This window comes from Panthera leo, chromosome D1 (assembly GCF_018350215.1).
Source record: "Panthera leo isolate Ple1 chromosome D1, P.leo_Ple1_pat1.1, whole genome shotgun sequence".
Lineage (NCBI taxonomy): Eukaryota > Metazoa > Chordata > Mammalia > Carnivora > Felidae > Panthera > Panthera leo.
Window position 1 is genome coordinate 104414381 of NC_056688.1, and position 13947 is coordinate 104428327.

The 13947-nt window shown below is 45.1% G+C and overlaps 1 protein-coding gene across 1 annotated transcript; it reads right to left on the bottom strand.

Annotated features, from left to right (window-relative positions):
* Positions 1 to 201: 201 nt before the first annotated feature.
* Positions 202 to 8552, bottom strand: LOC122200613 (membrane-spanning 4-domains subfamily A member 6D-like). The gene is made up of 6 exons (XM_042906323.1): positions 8406 to 8552; positions 6731 to 6865; positions 6337 to 6393; positions 3511 to 3720; positions 1518 to 1619; positions 202 to 730 (listed from the first exon to the last, which is right to left on the bottom strand). Exons 1-6 carry the CDS (start codon positions 8550 to 8552, stop codon positions 635 to 637), a joined length of 747 nt encoding a protein of 248 aa, XP_042762257.1. The 3' UTR covers positions 202 to 634.
* Positions 8553 to 13947: the final 5395 nt, after the last annotated feature.

A 13947-nucleotide genomic window follows, 5' to 3' on the forward strand; every position in this document is an offset into this window, starting at 1 on the left:
GGCCTGCTACTGGCATCTGAAGTGGGAAGAGGGTGGTAGGGTCACAGTCTAATAGGACTGAGCCCTTAACCTGTAGTGTTAGATGCTATCTCCAGGTAGAATTGAGTTAATTGTTTGGTGGTATTGATAAAATACACATCACAGAAATCAAATAAAGATTTTATTTTGAAGCCAATTACTTACAGAGCTCCTGAGGTTTAATTGTAGGGGGCTTGTCTACATGTAGTGATGAGTAAAATCCTGTGAGGGAACACTACTGTCTACTATGAAAGAGTCGGAACACCACCGTAAGTCAGTTAACTCCTGTTGGCGATTAAGGGGGACAGAAAAGAGTTGTCTCCTTTACTTCGGCATGATCACTAAATCACACAATCCTATCTAGGTTTTTGCTAAATGTCTGACTATTTGGCGGTCTAGTCGATGGTAACTTACACATCTGTGCTTTTACCTAATGCCAAACCAAGACCCCCCCCTATTGAGCACATATATTCAGCAACAAGAAAACAAACATATACATTTCCAGTGCTCATTACCTAAACGCTACATTTCAGGGAACTCAAACTTTGCTTTCTTGAGTTTCTCTGGCTGGTCTTCATACAGTATCATAAAGCCAAATTTCTGACGACTATTTCCCCTAAGAAGTTACTAGTTCTTCGTATCCAGGGTCACCAAATGCCTTTGAGGGTGTGCTGGATTTATTCTTGCAACTCTGAGGCAGGAAAAGCACACGCTAAAAGAAACAAAATATGTTAGTTCTTCAGACTTCACTAAGGTTCAGCTTAATATATACATCTCTCGATGTCATTTCCTCCAATCTGTGTGTGTGTGTGTGTGTGTGTGTGTGCATGTGTGTTATACAAGATGAGTGTAGCATGTCATTAAGCTCTTTAAATAAGTGCTGCTCATCAGCTCAGTATTCATCCTGCTTTCTGTAATAAAATTTTGGATAAATCAAGGCTTTTTAATTTGGTTAAATGAAGCTGTGAGTCTATGGTGGTGGGAGGGTGCTGTCCCATGGAATTTGAAACAACAAGTTTTTAAAAGTATCTTTTAGGTGAAAAAAGAATTTGAAGATCACAGGAAGGTGAAGCCAGAGCAAAGGACGTTTGCCAAATGCAGTCATGTGCAAATATCTTTCACTGAGTCAAGACTGTTAAGGAAACTGAGCTGTCTAGGGAAGACACAAGCCAAGTTCTAGGGACCCAAGCACAGCACGGACTCACACACAATGCCAGGCAGGCCACTTAACTTCCAGGTTTCTGCATTTACAAGACAGGAGACCGAACCGGTCCATTTTTCAGGTTCAACCATTCCATTTGGTTGACCCTCGGCCAGTCAGCTCCCCAGTCGTTATCTGCTTTCCTCATCTGTCTTCCATCCCCATCAAACCAGCTCCGATGTGTATCTCATGACCGACAACTGCCAGCCCGTCAGTCACCCTAGCTGACATCAGTCAACACAACCCTGAACCTGAAATACACCTGGCAGGACTCGGGAAGGCCGGCCAGCACACTCACCCCAGGGAAGTCAGAGTGAGCCTCTTTCCACCAAATCACGGCAGAGAGCGCAGCCAGGCAGAACTCCAGCGCCGTGTAAATCAGCATCACAGACAGAGTTCCCTGCAGCGGAGGAAATACAAGATTGGCGGTGCTTGAGTCAACTGAAGCCCTCATCCCTTGTTGGGCGGCGACTGTGGGGATGAAGGCCTCAACCATCACAGAGTGAAGAGCACACTGCTCCTGTCCAGCCTAGCAACTGGCTTAGTTTAACCCCTTTGCTTATTTAGACCCTTGAGAGGGAGGATGAACTGTAATTACATCAGCTACACATAATCCACTTTGTGCACCGTACATCTCGCTCGGAGACATAGCTGTATCTGATTACATCGTTGACGCAGCTAGTGGTATAATAACTCCCAGGGCTGGGAAAGGCCAGCTCCCAGTCTTGCCTCAGCCTCACCTGTACCGCTTAAGCAGCTGAGTGAGCCCGAAGTCTCTACTTCTCTAGCTTGTTTCCTCATTTATCAAATGTGCACCATGATACTTCCTTCTCAGGGGGATCTGAGAACCAATGAGGTTTTGACCTCATTGGTGTAAGTCCTTTGTGAAAGTCAATATTAACACCCCCTCTGGATGGGCTTTCTTAGCCTTTCTTGATGTCTGTGAGGGTTAGAAAGAACAATCAAGGCAATAAACACAGCATAAACAAAGCCGCCACCCTCACTGACAAAGCCAACCAACTCAAAAAAGATGCTCCACCAAGAGACTAGGTTCTACCATTTCTGTCCTGAGGCAGCCTTCATGCAGACCCCGCGAGATGATAGGACAGGAGAGCAAATGTGACTGCACAGGCTTCTCGTCTATTTACACACAGTGGAAGAGGAAACGCAACTCGTGGACGTTAACGAGAAATTGTCCTAGCAAGCAAGCTCACCATAGTCCCTTTATTTATAAAGCAAAATTATCCCTCACCAATTCATACTTTATTCATTATACAAATCCCTCCTCAACTTCTCTCCAGGATGATTCTCACCATGAGCTGGCTCCACCAAGTGTGGGTTTATGTCAATTACTGCCAACCTCATTTGCAGGTACCTTTTCCCCATGATCATATCACGAACCTGGAGAGAAGCAAGTTCCTTGGGCCAGCTCCATAAGGAGTGGTGTGCAAGCACGTGCTTGACCAGCTCTGGCCAGCCTCCAGCTGTGTCCTTGACATCACCCACTTTTGTGACTGCAGGACAACAGATATTCTGGAGCCCCTTTATTCGCGTCTTTCTCAGGGTTTTCTGACCACACACATACCCTTCAATGCTCCAACCTAAGACATTATTTCTATTAGCTAAACTTCATTGCTTTCTTTTCCCTAACAGTGGCAATTTGTTATCAGTTGCCATTCTCCATCCTCCTATATATATTTCTCAATTTAATAAATTCCACCTCTGTAAGGTATAACAAAGAGCAATGATGCTGCTTTCTCACTCGATCAATACTGTTCATCACTGCGGTCACCGGAAGGAGAAGTCCTCACCTCCAGGGTCACACTTCCTACCCTCTACTTCTCAGTGCTCGGCCTGATGTCTGCTCAGGCCAAGTTAACACCCTAGTACACATACTTTCCATGCTTCCTGATCACTTACATCTTCCTGCTGTCTTTGCCTTTCTGAATTTACCTTTCCACGTGCCAAGATTTTTGGTTTGGCAAACTCCTATTTTATGACTCTAACAACAGAATTACTTTGATTATTAAGAAACCCTATCAAGGTAAGTTTTAGCTTTTCCTTATCACCTTTATTTGTCATTGCCTGTTCTACTCCATTTCACTGCCCCAGAGCCTACCCTGTCATCTCAGTCGGGCAGTGCCCCCCTCTTTGGGAAGACGGAGCCTTGGCCTTCCCCCAGATGCCCAACCCGGAAAGAGTTAGACAGATTCTCAAAAGAAGGGGTAACGACAAGTCAAGGCTTTCAGAAACCTCATATGACTGGAACAACCCATCTAAAAAATACTTACAGTCAGAGTGGTTTTGGCCGTGATGCATTCTTTGTCCATATATGGGTTAATATAATAGTTAAATGTGGTCCGTTCAGGTTTTCTTTGCTCTTTGTTGAAGGTACACTTCCGAAAGGCAGGATCCACAGCATCCAACGTGACAGAGAGGAGAATGAAACCCACCAGAGCACAAAGAGAGCTCAGAATGTTTGCAACCACGCTGCTCTGAACCTGACAGACAAATGCTGAGTTAAGAATCACTTCCGATGAGCAACCAATGTTCTACCATCCCTCTCTGCCAATGCATTGCAGAACCTTACTTTCTAATCTGTGTCCTTCAGGAAGTCTAGCGTGGGTAGACTTAAACCTGTATGTCTCCCCAGCACTTAGCAACATCTCTGAACCTAGAAGGTACATCTTGGCTAGGTGAATGAATAAATGAAATGTTTCTCCCCACGTAGGACTTCAGTAGGTGACAGAGAATATTCCTCTCCTGAATTCTTTACCCAGGACTGATGGCGGGGCTTCCTGAGGCCGTGTCTACAGAATCCCCTAAAAGGTATGACCAAAGGCAGATGTGATTTCTTTCTCCCCCAACTCATCCAGAAACCCCTGGTGGAAGCATCAGCCACACAGAGGAGGCAGACAAAGCAAGGTGCTCCTCCTTGCACCCCACCTTCTTCAACGCCCACCCACCCAGATAGGAATATGGGGACATAGTGCAGTCAGGCTTAGGTGAGCCCTGGAGTGGACAGACCCAGGGCTCTGTATGAATGAGTGGTCACACCCAGAGCTCTGTATGAAGGAGTATATAGAGAGAGTTCTAGTCTTAGGCCCGAGGATGGTGTAGCACGTGAGTGGCAGGGTGAGGCAGAAGGTCAGACTGGATGTTAGGAAGCTGACATCATGGTAGTAGCTTTGCCTACGACCCTCTCAGTTTTCCTGAGTGCTCCGTTCCCCAGTTCCATTTTCCACTCTGGGTCTCGTTTCCACATGTACGAAGTGAGTGAGGGCAACAAATACACTGAGCTCAGAGATGTGGTCTCTTCTACCCCAACTCACAGGAAAGGGGACTCGAGCGAGGATGATCCTGAAAGCTATATTTATAGGTGAGTGTGGTCCAGGGAACTCCCAGTAGCCACAAATTAGAATATCACATAATCCTGTCTAGGTTCCTCTTCCTTTAGGGGCTCAGCAGTTGGAGATTTGGGGCACAGTAGAGAATAGGCAGGGCATTTTTCTCCTCCTAACCCCCATTCCCTAAAATAATGACTAAGGTGCACGCTCCTGAGCCTCCCGATAACCTGATTTCCAGAGTATAGGTTTCTTAGAATAATTTAGGTTTGTTCTGGGACAGCACTCTCCCTCCACCTCAGAAAGGGCTGGTATAATGTGTGAACACAGTAGAATTCACTACAAGATTCATGACTCTGGTGAGCCTGAGTGCACCCAAAGCCCACACCCCCATGGCCTTGAGTTTGCTGCTCTGTTCACTCTGGTGTTGCTTTTCTCTGGGGTAAGGGTCCCATAAGCTTCCCCGATAATCTAGAAACATTAGTCTTTAAAAAAAATATTTATTTATTTTGAGAGAGAGGGAGAGTGAGCAAGCATGTGCATGTGTGGGAGGGGCAGAAGGAAATGAGAGAGAGAATCCCAAGCAGGCTCTGCACTGTCGGCACAGAGCCCAGTGCGGGGCTTGATCCCACGAACCATGAGATCATGACCTGAGGTGAGGTCAAGAGTTGGATGCTTAACCAACTCAGCCCCCCGGGCGCCCCTAGAAACATTATCCAATACGGTTGTCACTAGCCACATGGACTACTTATATTTAAAGTAAACTGTAATAAAATTTGAAGTTCAGTTTGTCTATTTCACTGGCCACATTTCCTGTTCTCAGTTGCAACATGTGACTGGCAGTGTGATTGCTTCATCTCTGCTATTCCAGTAAATTCTATAGGACAGCACTGATCTAGCAGCTTGGGGGCTAGGTAAGGGTTCCGAGTAATCAACCTCTAAAGTCTGATGAGAGAGAGAGTGAGAGAGAGAGAGAGAAAGAGAGAGAGAGGGGGGGATTGGCATTGTCCTGAGCACTCACTCTAATTTCCTGATGCCTTCAGGAGATTTTTTTTTTAAGCAGAGCTTCCAAATGGAGTTTCTCTGTTCTATGGCATTCTCACATGTGACCCCCAACATCAAACTACTTGAGGGACCTAGGATTGAGTGAAGATTTAGTGAAACTTTACAGATTAGAAACCTCCCTACAATCATCTTTCCTCTCCCTGCCACTCCCAATCCTGGCTTTCCTGGAAGAGTTAAATGCAGGAAAATTTGTTTTTTTTTTTTATCCAATACCAATAATTAATGACACCTTTTAGGACTCGAGAGTTTATACTCAGATCCACCAAAAGTATTGAGTTTTAGATCAGATAGATAAAAGAATGAGAGAGAATTCCCCACATAACAATTTTGACTGGCTTTTCTCAAGGGTTTGGACAGAATCCACAACACATAGACCTCTTTGTAACACTGTCACCGTCTTCGTCACTGAAGACTTAAATTTAAAGTCCAGTCACCATCAAAATGGCATTATAAGGAGGCAGACTTTTTCTAGAATAGATTCCTGGGCACTGATCTAGAGTATAAGACAGTACCCTGAATGAAGTCTGTGACTGAGCATGCAGTGACCGGAGGAGGGTGCACTGGACAGGAATATGGATAATCCAGACTCAGTTCCTGACTCTGATAAATATCTGCTCTGAACCTGCAAGGTGGAGACATTGACCTTGGAGAGTTCTCCCTAAATTTCATTTCGATCCATGAGTAGTGGGTCGGAGTTCTTATACTCACCAAAGGCTTAGTTGACTTTTTCTCCATGATGACTGACAGAGTTCCAGAAATGACAAACTACTCAGAAAGGAGAGACAACGGTGAGGTCAGTTTCTACGTATACACGAAGACGCAATGTTAGCCACTTGTGAAATCATCAAGGTGATGAGATGAAAAGTAAGGTGATCTTCAGAAGAAATGATTATTTGAGCCAACCAAGACATAGATGTAGAATCAGGTGACTCCTGCTATCCCACCCGACTCAACTCTTCCCTGGGCTATACACGCAGGGAAACATGTTCTACCATTGACCCCTTGCTCCCGGCAGACAGTGAGCTGACAGGTGCACAGCCTGCCCTCCTGGCATCTTCTTCCCACTTCCACCCCGCTTGTCCTCCTAAGGATCTCTACTCACACACAAGCCTCCCATGAATGGGTAAGCAGCCTTCAAAAGGGTGGAAAACACCGGGGTAAAGGATGGAGAGGACGGAACAGATACCAAAATGATCCCCAAACTCAACACCAACACCCCGCACAGGATCTGAATAGCCTGTTGGAAGAAGAAGAAGGGAGACAGAGGATTAAAGTCAGCATTTGGAGAGGCAAAGCCTCTTTATCTCTCCCAGGGTCCTTGCACACCATCAGGATCCCAGCAAGGATACAGACACTGTAAAAGGTCTGGGGTGGGGGCTCCACGAAGATGTTGGAGGAGATGTTGCTGTGTCACAGAAAACTATAGTCTCGGGCCATCTGGCAGGTGCTCAGCAAGCCTTCGAGCATCTCTGCCTCTCTGGCTCATGGCCCTTGCTCCCGGCTCAGTGTTGGACTGTTTTCCCTGGCTCTCTCATTCTGTTACTACCAACTCTCCTGTCTCTTATGGAAACAGGGGCGATCTGAGAGCCCTCACACCGCCTTGGCACTGGTGATGTGGAAGTCCCTCCCCTCATCTCCCATACCCTGCTGGACACAACAGAGAACCTGACCCTCCGGTCGGCTCCTTGACCCCTCCAGTCCACGTCCCTACAGCTGTGGATCTTGGCTTCCAAGTGGCCAAGGTTGCCTCCTTGACACCCGCCGCAGATATTTCCAGCCCTGTGAATATTTGCCAAGCAGTTTTCCAAACATTATGTCCCACGAACCTCGTAGTACCCCACAGGATCATGTATTTGAGGCAAGGCAATGGGTCCCCCTAGGTTCTGCAGCCTTAGATCATATAACTGCAGAGATAATTCCAGTCCTACATATATCCCTCCCAGCTCTCCTCCCTTCAGTCCGCAGAGCTCTAGCAAATCATGCATGAGAGGAGAGAAGCTAACAAAAGACACATATCATCCCTGTTCTCAGAAGGGAAGGATAAAAGAGGGGAGAGAAGTTTATTTTTCTCATGATTTGTGGTGAGGGAAAAATTCCCTTCAAAAACATCAGTCAGGTTGCCTAAGCATGCAATTGGTGAACACATAGAAAAAAACATACATAAAATATGGAATTATTTATCACCATTACTCTGGTAAAACATGTAGACATATGGCTTTTTGTACTCTGATTACACTTCAAGAGAGTGATTTTGGGGGCTCCCGGGTGACTCAGTCAGTTGAGCGTCTGACTTCGGCTCAGGCCACAATCTTGTGGTTCATGAGTTCGAGCCCTGCATCAGGCTCAGTGCTGACAGCTCAGGGCCTGGAGCCTGCTTCAGATTTTGTGTCTCACTCTCTCTCTGCCCCTACCCTGCCCATACTCTCTCTCTCTCTCTCTCTCTCTCTCTCTACTAAAAATAAATGAAACATTAAAAACAATAAAAAAAGAAAGTGATTTTTTATAAAAAGAGGAGTGTGCTATTGCAAAACTATGGAAACATCAACAAAGACTCAATTGCTAGTATTCAGAAGAGGGGAAAAACATTTTTAATATCATCTTACGTCTGGGGAAGGTTTGGATGGCTCTACAAGTGGCTTCCATTGGACTACTCACGAACCCAGAGTCCCTCTGGCAAAACTTAAGAGCCACCATGGCGTAGTCTAAAGACTACGGTTTCTTTCCTGTACCCCACCCCCCTCCCCATCCCATTCCAGCACGTTCCGAATTGGGCTTACCCCAAGAACTTTGACCTCTGCCTTTAGTTGTTTCTTGAGGTTGTATTGCCTCTGGTTGGTGGGTTTAGGTCCCCCTGTTTGGGGGAAGCTGATGCCATTTGGTGTCAGAACTGCAATGGCCTCATTGGTCATGGACCGTGATAGCATGATTGTGCCACGAACCCTGGAAGAGAAAATAAACACATTCAGTTCTTAAAAAGTATAGAGCTCTCAGGCCTCCCAAAATTGGAAGCCAGTATTTGCCCATTAGTCTGGACTTGACCTATTCTTTTAGGTAAGGAAATTTATACAGCATGCAGCGGTGAAAACCACAAATACTTGGCATCATGAATATTTGTTTCCCAACGGCGTTTGGCACACCAATCTCGAAAGGCAGATGGTCACACAAAACTTGCAATACGTCGAAATCTCTCCCCTGGTTCTACCCACAACAACTGAATAGCCAAATATTCCAAGAGTGTCACCCTCAAACGTCCCTACCAGTTATGAGATGCAGGAAGGGTTCTATTCATCAGCGTTTTCCTATTTGGGTTCTGTACTTCTCATGCTACCTAACTGTTCATTTTTTAGCCCAATAATAATACTTATTAGGATTAATCCCAAGTATTTTTAAGTTGTCTTTTATTAGACATTATCCTCTAGTGCCTTTTTTTTAAAAGTAATCTCTATACCCAAAATGGGGCTTGAACTCATGACCCCGCGATCAAGAGTCACATGCTCTATGGACTGAGCCAGCCGGGTGCCCCCACCCTATAATGCCTTTTTAATCCTTACAACAACCCTGTAGGTTAGTTGGTTCTTTACTTACCAAAACCATGCCGTAGTGAGGGAAACTCAGAATCAAAAAGCTTGTTGTGAAGGGAAATAAAACCCACTTTGCACACATGCATGGCAAAGAGTTAATGCCGAAGAGAGATTTGCAGTTATGATGATTACTCAGGCATGTTCACATAACTGGAGAGCTGTAGAGCTGGGACTGGACCCCAGCTCCCCCTGAGTATGCAGCCTTTGCACAATTCACTAGATCGTGTGACCCCTTCATCCTTTCCACCTGGCAACAGCAGCCTGTGCCTGTGTTGACTCATTCTGGAGAGGCAGCAGCATGTAGAAATACGGTAACAGGACCAGAGTCATGAAAGCCGGGTTCCAGGCCCGAGCCTTCCACTTGCCAGCCTCAAGTGACCAAACTGCCTGCAGTATTAGCGACGAGCTCAGCCGGCATCTCTGCTCATAGCACCGTTCTCAGTCCCTGGACTGTCCAGTTTGTACAAGGCCCAAGAACAGTTGAAGGGGCCAGAGCTGTGCTCTCACTGATCACGTGACCTCAGGCAAGGGACTCACTGAGATCACACAGTTAGAAAACAGCAGCAAGAGTTAATCCAGAACTCCTTCCCTCTGCCTGCTCTATTTCCAAAATAATCTGGTGCCTCTTAACTTCTCTCCAGGAGCTTCCAATCCGATATCCCCTCTAAGGGAGGCACAGCAGGGGAGTCAGAAGTTGAAAACAGTCTCTGGATATTGCCTACCTGTGCCCGTGGACCAGCCTGTTGGTTGCAGCTGAGGTCTCTCAAACTCCCAGGAGACTCTTGGTTCTCACACAGTCCTGTACAATTTTCTACTGGTCTTCACCTTTTGAAAATCACCAGCCCTTCCTCAGTCCAGAGTTTATAGCCACACAGGATGTGATACTTACAGATTGTGGATTTGTGAAATGTGCTTGCACTTCCTTTTTTCCCCAAACTCCTAGCATCTTCAGCAAAGTCTCCAGTAGAAAACCTAAAGATTGGGAGAACGTGAGATTCCCCGAGCTCTGTGTGTGCATTGCCACCCCAACACTTCCTAGCTCTGTGTTATCAGACAAGTCGGTGTTCTTCTCGCCTCAGTTTTCAAGTCTCTTAAACAGGGCAACAGTACCAACACTGGAGATTTGTTATGAATCAGTTTAGAGAAAATATTTATAGAAGGCCTTTACTGTTTCCGAGAGGCATTCAATAATAGTAACATTGATCGTGATAGTGATAAATAATAATATTAAATAACATATAGCTAACTATAGTCATAATAATAGTGATAATGACTATGCTGATTTCAAGAGGCATTCAATAACATATAGCTAATAACAGTAATAATAGAATATAGAAAAAATGTTTTTGTTACTTATGTAAATTTTTCTTTTTTCCAGTTCCTTAGGCTCTGGACAGGCTGAACCAGCCTCTCAGCACCCACTGCCTAGATGCTGCCTGCTATAGGGTGGTCCTTCTTTTCTGGTTTCTCTCTTTCTAGCAATGGATCTCTGTGTCCCAGAAAGGTTGGACACTTCTAGGAAGTGGTGAAACCAGATGGGGGCGTAGCTGGGGAAGGACCTGCACAGATTTAACAAACTCAGACTTGGGATGCTTTTGTGAAGCAGAGGGGTCCTATGCACCCTCAAGCATCCAGATGGACGTTCTTTGGAAGCCAACTTTGATATATCAGGGTGCTGGCTCAGGATGCCAGCACCGGAGCCAGTCATAGAGGCTGAACAGCCCCATTCCACAAGCTTCCTCTTTCCCTTGGGGGAGAGCCAGAAGGAACCCTGGGAACACAGTTGCAACCCATCACTGTCACCTCAAGAGATTCTGGGTTCTGCACTTAACTCCACACATTAAAGAAAAGAGTTAAGAAACACCATTAAGGTTAGCTTAGTTCCCAGGACTAGATGGCACAGATTACTAATGCAATTCTTTTGTGTTAAACTCGAGAGATGAGTCTGAGAGAAGGAACAGACTCTTGCTAATAACCAACGAATTCTATCAACCAAGCAAAGACTCCCTCTACAGTCTGTCTTCCTCTCTATACAATTATAGCTTCAAATGATCGCAGAGGAGTTACAGGATTGCATGAAACAACACGTGCAAGGTGCTTAGTACCGGACCATACAGAGTGGTAGTCCAAAAGGGCTTTATCTCCTGTCTTCCCTCCAATATCCACCCCATTCAAACACCCGATTCCAATCTCCCTCCCTGCCTCCCTCTACCCCCTGCATTCTCCTCCTCCTTTTTCTTTTGGGCTTCAGTAATATCTGAACAAGAGACTCCTCTCTCTGTTTTCTCGACTTAGACCCTTCCCACCTTGACCATCTCTCGTTTCCAGAGTCTGGACTCCACCAATCCAACTTGGAGGGAAAGGACTGACAGAGCAGTAACACCTGTGATTAATAATTTAGGACATCTCTTCTCCGGAGAAGCACTAATGACATTTTGGGTTGGATAATTCTTTTTTGCAGGGCAGGGGAGTCCTGCACTCTCTAGATGCCAGTAACACTGCCTACCCCAGATGTGATAACTAGAAATGTCACCAGATATTGCCAAACGTCCCCCAGTGGAGAGGAGACAAAAATCGCCACATTGAGAAACCATTGATCTAGAAGCAAAAAGGTTTTTTTCTGTGACTTCTGTGCAAAGACAAGTATTCAAGAGACGAATCATTGTTGCTATTTAACTCATTGATTTAATTTTTAATTTTTAAAATTTTTATTATTTTTATTTATTTTCAAAATTGCATTAGATTATTTATTTATTTTATTGTATGGTATTTATTTGAGTGGAGGGCAGAGTGAGAGAGAGAGAATCGTAAGCAGGCTCTACACCCAGTGCAGGGCCCAATGCGGGGCTCGATCCCCGATCCTGGGACCATGACCTGAGCCGAAATCAAGAGGACACTCAACCAACTGAGCCACCCAGGCACTCCATTTAGTTTTTATATTTTATCTACATTTATATTTATAATTATATTTATATTTATATAACCACATAAAATTTACAGTTCACTAGTGTTAAGTACATTCACATTGTCATGCAACAGATGTCTAGAACGTTTTTCTGTAAAACGGAAGCTCTATACCTATTGAATGACAACTTCCCATTTCCTCCACCCTCAGCCCCTGGCAACTATCATTCAGCTTTCTGTTTCTATGAATTTGATTACTTTAGAGTCCTCACAGCCATAGAATCGTACAACGTTTGTCCTCTTTTGACCGGCATATTTCACCTAGCATGATGTCCTCAAGCTTCATCCACATTGTAGCGTGTGATAGAATCTCCTTCTTCTTTAATGCTGCATAATATTCCACTGTATGCATGTGCCACTTCTGGTTTATCCATTCACCTGCCAGTGGGTATTTGGGTTGTTTCCACCTCTTTGCTATTGGGAATAATGATGCAATAAATAATGAGTATGGAATCTTTTTGAGATAAAGTAACCCTTCTTTTCTTTAGGGTCAGTTTCTAAAGATTTACTTTGGTTTGGTTGGGCCATGCTTTCCTGTTCCTCTCTTTGCTTTGTGATCTTTTTTGAGACTTGGACATTAAAAACAAAAGCCACCTCCTCCAGTCTTTCAAACTGGCTTCATAACGGGGAAGACCTTTGCCAATCAGCATGGCTAGAGATTCTGGGGACCCCTCCAACCTTTTCTGAGATGCGTCTTCTCTGGGCTTGTACATGTAGACCCCCCAGTTAAAGAGGTTTGCCCACTTCTTCTTTGGAGCCCATACATCTTCTTCCCCTGATGTCTGTCTGAGGTACTACAGTCACTCTGCCACTATGACAAGCTGCAGTGGTTGCCTTTGTTCTTAGTGACCCTCAACCTTGCAGCCAAACTGCCAGTTTCCATCGGCACTCTGAATCCAGTGAGACAGAAACCAATCCCTCTGGAAGCCCCTTGAAAATCCAGAATACTAGACACATACTCTGCCTCCACTGTTCCTTCCCTCCTGAGGAAAGAGCTGGAGGAGAGTTTTCTCCCCATCATACCACACTGTGCCAGGGTGGGTAATATATCACATGCTTTTTCACATACTTAGATGCATCTTTCCTTGGCTTCGTGCTTGCCTGAGATGCTGTGACTTAACTGGTTTCCAGAAAGCTCACGAGGCACTTTGGCCCGTATATAGTTAATTTGGTGTCTTCATGGAAGAATGGGGGCCTGAGGCTCCCTATTCTACCATCTTGCTGCCACTCAAGTTAATTTCTTGTTATCTTATTCTGGTAAGAGGTGAGAAGTCTCCCTTCTGCCTGTGGCAGAGCTCGCAAAGCAGGCGTGTGTAAGTGACGAAGAGTTGGACTGGCGGGTAATTTTGGTGTTCATCTATCAAAGCAGATCATTGTGATAAGGATCTCTACTTGGCAAATAAGAAGGCCCAAACTCTTTGGACCCCAAACAGCCATCTGGAGCTTGGTTGTTTTATCCAGGTCCCATCTGCCTTCTCAGCTTTCATCACCAAGCATTTGCCCCCGGTCTTCTTCAGGACAACAGGAATCTTCTTCAAGTCCCTAGGGACATCTGTTATTCTCTTTATCATGACTACTCCTTCCATTCCATTTCTCTTCGTGTACCCAAACACTGGGAACTTGTCTCTTTCTGAGCACTTATCATAACCTCTTTAGCGGTATCTTATTCTTTGGACTTTTGGAAAACAAAAGTTATAAACTAGGAGACACAATAGTCTTTTCCTTCCTCCATTTATACATATTCCTGTACTTCCCCCGCTATTTCCTCATCTCT